Source organism: Apaloderma vittatum, unplaced genomic scaffold (genome assembly GCF_000703405.1).
Source record: "Apaloderma vittatum isolate BGI_N311 unplaced genomic scaffold, ASM70340v1 scaffold9225, whole genome shotgun sequence".
NCBI lineage: Eukaryota > Metazoa > Chordata > Aves > Trogoniformes > Trogonidae > Apaloderma > Apaloderma vittatum.
In genome coordinates, this window is record NW_009718754.1 from 44,699 (window position 1) to 51,112 (window position 6,414).

The 6,414-nt window shown below is 39.6% G+C and overlaps 1 protein-coding gene across 5 annotated transcripts in view; it reads right to left on the reverse strand.

The window, feature by feature from the left end:
* SPTAN1 (spectrin, alpha, non-erythrocytic 1) overlaps nt 1-5,462 on the reverse strand; it is a 42,884-nt gene extending 37,422 nt beyond the window's left edge. For 4 of the 5 annotated variants that reach the window (XM_009870365.1, XM_009870364.1, XM_009870363.1 and 1 more), the window contains exons 1-5: nt 5,223-5,459; nt 4,484-4,609; nt 2,262-2,402; nt 970-1,116; nt 224-357 (exon numbers count right to left, since the gene is read on the reverse strand). In XM_009870365.1, the coding sequence (XP_009868667.1) occupies nt 224-357; nt 970-1,116; nt 2,262-2,402; nt 4,484-4,609; nt 5,223-5,459 (785 nt within the window). Of the gene's footprint in view, nt 1-223; nt 358-969; nt 1,117-2,261; nt 2,403-4,483; nt 4,610-5,222 lie in introns of all 5 variants that reach the window. The other variant, XM_009870362.1, reaches the window with a different exon arrangement.
* Nucleotides 5,463-6,414: the final 952 nt, after the last annotated feature.

Consider the following 6,414-nt stretch of genomic DNA (forward strand, 5'->3'; position numbering starts at 1 on the left):
AGGAATGAACAGAACTGCCAAGTGTAGAAAAGCTAAATTAGAATGGCTATTCTAAGGTAATTCTAGAACAACAAGGCCCTTATTCAACCAGCCACGAGGAAAAGTAAAGCCAAAACATAAGAGGCCACAGTAGCTCTTCACATACTAGAATGAGCTGGTGAATGCATCATCAAACATCCACACAAACACTACATCACTTCAGCAGATCCAGCCAAGACCGTACCTGTTGAAGCGCTGAACTTCAGCTGCCCCAAAGAGCTTTCCTTGCCTCTGAAGGGCAAGCCCCTTAAGACGCTGCCAGCTTGCATTTACTTCATCCTGTTTGGACTTAATCAGTTCCTCTTCAGGGTGTTGTTCCTAGCAAGCAAAGGAAAAACGCTATTTTCATATATTCTCTGGTTTTCTATCCACTGACAAAACCTTGTGACACCACCAAGAGATCGATTTATATTTACTGTACTTTCCAGATGATACCTCAATTCCATAGTTTCCCTGAAAGCTCACTGTGTAAACTTTCAACTCTCCTGTAGTAGTCTAAGTTTCCCTATATACTAACCAGTCAATAGGACGAGAGCTGTGAACAGTATTTTTTTTCCTAGAACGCAATACTTTTCCTGCCCTGTCTCCATCCATGATCAAGCCCCAGACGACATACCAGGAGAGAAGATCTATTAATCCTAGTTGTCCAAGGGAAACACATTTAACCCCAAGCACAACAGTTTATCTTACTCATCATTACTCTCCACATTTTTGGGAACGCTCTCAGCTGTGGCAGTTGCTGTTCAGCAGAAAAACAAGTGTATCAAAGGATGACCACCTGAGATTAAGATAGCCACGTATCTGGGCACATGTAGAGTAAAGCTTAAGGATCTGCTACCAAACCAGGCAGGAAAAGGGGGGTGCAGACCAAAGCTTGCTGTCTTAGACCACACTCGCCCACAGAGATTTTCAACACACACAAACATTTACCTGGATAAGTTTCCCAGCAAACTGGTTCACTTCATTTACTCTTTCTTCATGAGCTGCAAGGTCTGTCTGGAATTCTTCGAACTTCTTTTGCAAAACCTCAACATGCTCTAAGTCCTGCCCAAGCTCTTCTGAGGTCACTATTGCTTCCTAGTACATTAAGCAGAGGGAAAAAAATAAAAAATTAAATTTCAGTATATCCTAAGGGAAATCACTACTACAAATCAGGAAGCAAAGTGCCCTAATCTTGACTGATTAGGTCAAAGACAGTTACAATCACTGTGTTTAAAGTCAGATTTAAAACTACAAAGTTTCCTCCATTAAATTCCACTCCTCAAATCTGACCATTATTGCAGAAAATATGAAAGATCACCACGGGTATTATTTTTAAATCTTGCTTGCTCTTGTTCATTTTTCAAGCTATTGAATATAACCAGTTATTCTACCCTAAGTTTTTGGTTCCATGTGTACAATGATCACTACTACAACAACCTAAATTACTGAAAGAAAATACGCACAAAACCTCATACTTTTAAACCTACAACATAATTGCCCACCTTATTTTGGAGTACACGGAGTAACTAGAGTTTCTTTACATTTTTAGATTGTTTAAGGTATTTGCTACAGGCTTCTGATGCAAGATTTCTTTATGAGAAGCACACTGTCAGGTTCAGTAACGGTTATGCAGGGTTTACAGTTTGAAGCCGCAGCGACACAGAACAGCAAACCATCATTAAAAAAACCTACATGATCATTTTGTGGCTTTTTTTCTCGATAGTGTGGTTTGTGGTCTGTTTCCTCAGAGTTCAAAGCATCAAGAGCCAACAGTTTTCCTGCAGCTAATGTCCTCACACTGCACATCTAAAGATACTCCATCATGAAGTAATTAAGTACACGCCGCTTGCCAGTTAGGCTGGCTACTTTCTATAATAAATCATTTAGAACATTTATAAAAAAATGTTTTCTTTACATGTTGTAGATTTCCTTTATGGGAAATTTCAATTTGATTATTTGAAGGTCTCCTCCAAGCAAAAAAAGAACTGATTATGTTTAACTATTCTCTCCAACACACAGGCTTCCTCTAGTTTATCTTTTTGTAGTGGCCGCAAAAGAAGAAACAGTAGTTTGCAGACCTACTGCTTATGCAATACGAATAAAGTAAACAAAACGTACAGGAGCCTTTAAAAGCTCTCTGTGACTACCTGAACTCCAGCAACTATGTGTTGGCAGAAAATTTCCACACACACACATCAAATTTCCCATCAAGAACACAATAAAGGCAGGTAATAAAATACCTTGTCATTGATCCAGTCCAAGACATCTTCACATTCCCGTAAGTACTGCACCAGCTTCTGCGCTTGCAACAATTTGACTCCCTTCTCTCTCATCTTTTCCAGCAGTAACTCCCATAGTCGGTGCAGCTCCTGCAGTCGAGTCTAGAACAATGGGATGTTGCTATTAAAATCCTGTATCAGATTTATTAGATCAGATTTGTTCCCTTCCTGACCTTAACAGAAGATTTCTTTTCCCAAAGTGAATCTCATCTTCACCTGAGGAATTAATTTTTATTTAAGACGAGACATTTTCCTTCACTTTGCCACCTCACAGCGTTTTACCCATTTTTCCTACCAATGATCAGTTAAACATATTTGGCCGACACTGTTAAGTAACATACTACTGAAATACTAGGAGCAACTCCCAGTTTTAATATTGAGTCTTGCTCTGGCTGCACTCTGCCTTTCAAAACTGTTGCGAGCAACCATAAGTTTTATAGACAATTAAAAGAAAAACCACACTCCCACACAAGCACATAACTTGCAAAACAGGAAAGTATCTGCTCCACCCATCATCTATAACGCTTTGCTCATCGAGATCTGAAACTTGAAAGTCATGCTAGAGAAGCTTTTGAACGTTTACCACGGGCGGACGCCCATTTAATCCATTTAGAAAGTTCACTCAGGGAGGTTGCAGAGGAGAAAAGGGCTCAGGCAATTTCCTAGCACTGCCCAAAAGGACAGAGCAAACTGCCAACCAAGGAAGAAAGGAGACGTTCCAAGATGTTGCACTGCACAGCCAGACGTTTCACCTACTCGTATGTGGATCCCCACTTGGGTAGCCGTTACTATCGGGCGCTGGGCGGTCCGGTAGGGCGTGAAAGACTGAACCATTAAAAGGTAAATTACCACTCCACGCGGAACACAAATATCAACTTGTATCAAGCAGATAAGACACGCTCTTACTTCAGATCCCCAAACTTCAATGCGGTTTTTTTCAATTTGTGGTAAAGATTATACAATCAGAATGAGATTTCCAAGATAATCACTAGCTTAGGTTTCTTTTATAACAAATTTCAAAAAAATCGGCTTTTCTTACTCACCATCTTTTCAGTTATAAGGAGATGATGAACAGAAGTTTGATAATCACTACAAAAATACCACAAAAGTTTTCCTTTTGAGAAGGAATAAAAGCTACAACCAAATCTTATACAGGGAAAAGCTTTAAACCACTTCTTTGCATTAAAGAAAAATGCAGTCATAACCGGCACTGAAACGTGCGAGGCCCAGAAACAGCAGATTGAACAAAAGGGGAGCTAAAGGAGGTGGTATGCAGAACAAAAAATACCGTGCATGTATGTGTGTGGGAGCAAGAGAAAACACTAACGCAGAGAAAAAGGAGAATAAATAGGATAAGGAGTAAAAGATAATTATCGAGTCATTACATAAGATTTACAGTTTGCTCAGATTTTTTACAACAATCAAATGTACATCCATCTAGTGCAGCAGCAAAGATTGCAAAAATACATTTGTCATTGCACTAAACAGGTTGGGAGAGTTAAAGTGAAAGAAAAGAACAGTGGATCTCAGAAAGGGATTTGAGGAAGCAGCTGCCGTTCACTGTGGGAGAAGCAGAGCAGACACAGCGCTGGACTTGAGTTCACACAAAAAGCAGCGGAACGCAAACCCAGAGATTCGAACATACGGCCAGTGCACCTGAACCATAAAGCAAAGCTCACCAGAGACCTGACCTGAGCCACAGCACAATGGAATTAGATGTCTCAAGTTTATTGGTCCGATTGCTTGTGGAACTTATAATTATGGCAGAAAATTAAAACGCTATAAGTAAGCAAAAAACGAGTGGTCACCATCCCGGACACCAGGACTTGTCAGTTTGCTGCTTCTCGATATTGTGCCATTTTGGGAAGAACCATAAGTCTAATTAATCATTTGCCGTGTGACTTTGAACGCATCTTTGAATTACTGACGATTTTCCAGTTTAAGTTCCTGGCCTTCACTGAGATCCAGTTCACCTCGCAGCTGGATCCACAAAATACATGAGCTGGCTGCTCATCAAAGAGGAAGATACCCGTAAGCTTTACAAACACAAATTGTCTTGTGATTTCACTAATCAAATACCTGCAGAATTTTAAAAAGCATTCTGGAACATAGTTATTCGTGCAATCTATACAAAGTGTTTTAAGGAAAAGTCTGCTGGAGGAAGTAAAGGTTTTATAACTCACTCTTATGGTTTCAGACGCAAAATGACCTTCATTGATCATCTGATTTCCAGTCTCATCCAGTTTAACGATAGCCCCTGAATTGGCCTGCACCTCAGCTTCAAAGGCTTGGTGCTTCTGCAGCTTCCCCTACAAGTAAAACATCAAAGAACGTGACTAAGACTTGTGCACAGGTCTCCTCCACATCTCCCAGCTTGAAGATTTTTTGTGTCTTTTGTGCACAGTCAGTACCATACAATGACATAGCACAGCTGAAATCACAGCTGTGTGACATGCTTCACGGGTGGATTCAAACATCCCAATTTTAGTTATTTCATTATTGTGTGTGCTCTTGTACACCGGAGCGTTCAAACACCTGAGAAGCTAGTCCCACCCACACAAGTTAATTTTCTACAAGTATCTTTCTTTGTGGAAGCAATAAAAGTTAATTCATGCTTATTTACAGAGTCAAAGTGCCCAACAAATTCTAGGAGTAAACAAAGCTAGTTTCAGGCTACATTGCACCGTGTAACTTTTTCTACGTTGATTTAGCATCTAATCCATTATTAGAAATATTCCATTTATATCAGCAAAGAAACGAGGCTTTTGAAGAACCCTTTGCAAGGCCACGGGTATTTGCATCCATCCTTCTTCACCGCTCTCAGATTAAATTACATTTCTGTATTTGTTCTGTCTATCCCCGTTGACCTGGTGCGTCCTAAAATTAATAGTACAGCAATCATAAAATGGCAGGAGGACTTGCCTGTAAATTGCTCGGGTCTTTGTAATTTTCATCAGATGCTATCTGCAGTTTCTCTTGGATCCATTTTTCAAGCTCGTCTGCATCACGCTGGAAAAACTGGAATCGATAGGAATCTTCAAGTTTTTGGCGCCTTAGAGAAGATAGTTCCTTGAACCTGTGGTAACGGTCCAAAACTTGTTGACGCCTTTCTTGGATGTCTTCTGCTGTTTCCAACACTTTTACACCACTTGGATCCATTTTCTGAAAGCCAAAAAAAAACAAAACTATTTTGTTTGTATTACAGAACAGTGCTACAGTAGGAAGAGATCCACGAAAAAAAAAGATGCATTTTTTTTAAACCCACATGTGGTTTACTTATAGCCTTACTCTGTGTGTGCTGTATGTATATAAATATTATATATAAAAATAAACAAAAGCACAATTCAAGCAGAAATTAACGAGAAATAATATTTACAAAGACATTTAACTTCTATTTGTTTTGGAAAAATACAGCTGCAGTCATGTAAAGGCCATGTCATTTCAAGCCGCAGCATGCAAGTGTCTAAAACAAGTGTCAAAAATGTGTTTCTGCACATACATATATTTAGATATAGAGACATCAAGTGTTTCTTGTGCAACATATAAAATCTGGGAACTTTTTATTTTAAATACTCAGTATAGATAAACTCCAGTAAGAACATTACTGTTATTTAAACAGCAGCTAACTGGCCCATATAGATCTTTCTGTATAATACCAACACACGCACACGCACACTCCTGTGTGTGTGACACTTCTCCTCTCTGTTCTCTCCACAAATGCAAAAAGCTACCACGGCAGCCACTCCCTGCACAACTTCTCAAAATCTACTGCAGCGCTCAAAGCGCTTCACAGATGTGACCTCAGACAAGTCAGTCAAGGAGTATTTTGTGTAAGTAGTGATCTTCAGCTGGAAATCCTTGTACGTTGCTTTATATAGGAAAGGCTGTTATTGTTACCCCAGACGGCAAAGAACTGACAACTGCTCAGCTTTATCTCCTTTCTATCAGGATCGGGATAGCCTTTAGTTGGCAGCTCCTAAACTTTCAAAAAGAAATGTGGGTTTCAGTAACAGGTCTGTACACTAGAACAGAACTGTAACACGAATTTAAAAAGTAGCGTCATTACTGTCATCAAAGTGTGGATATTTACACTTATTCAACAACTCTGCATATC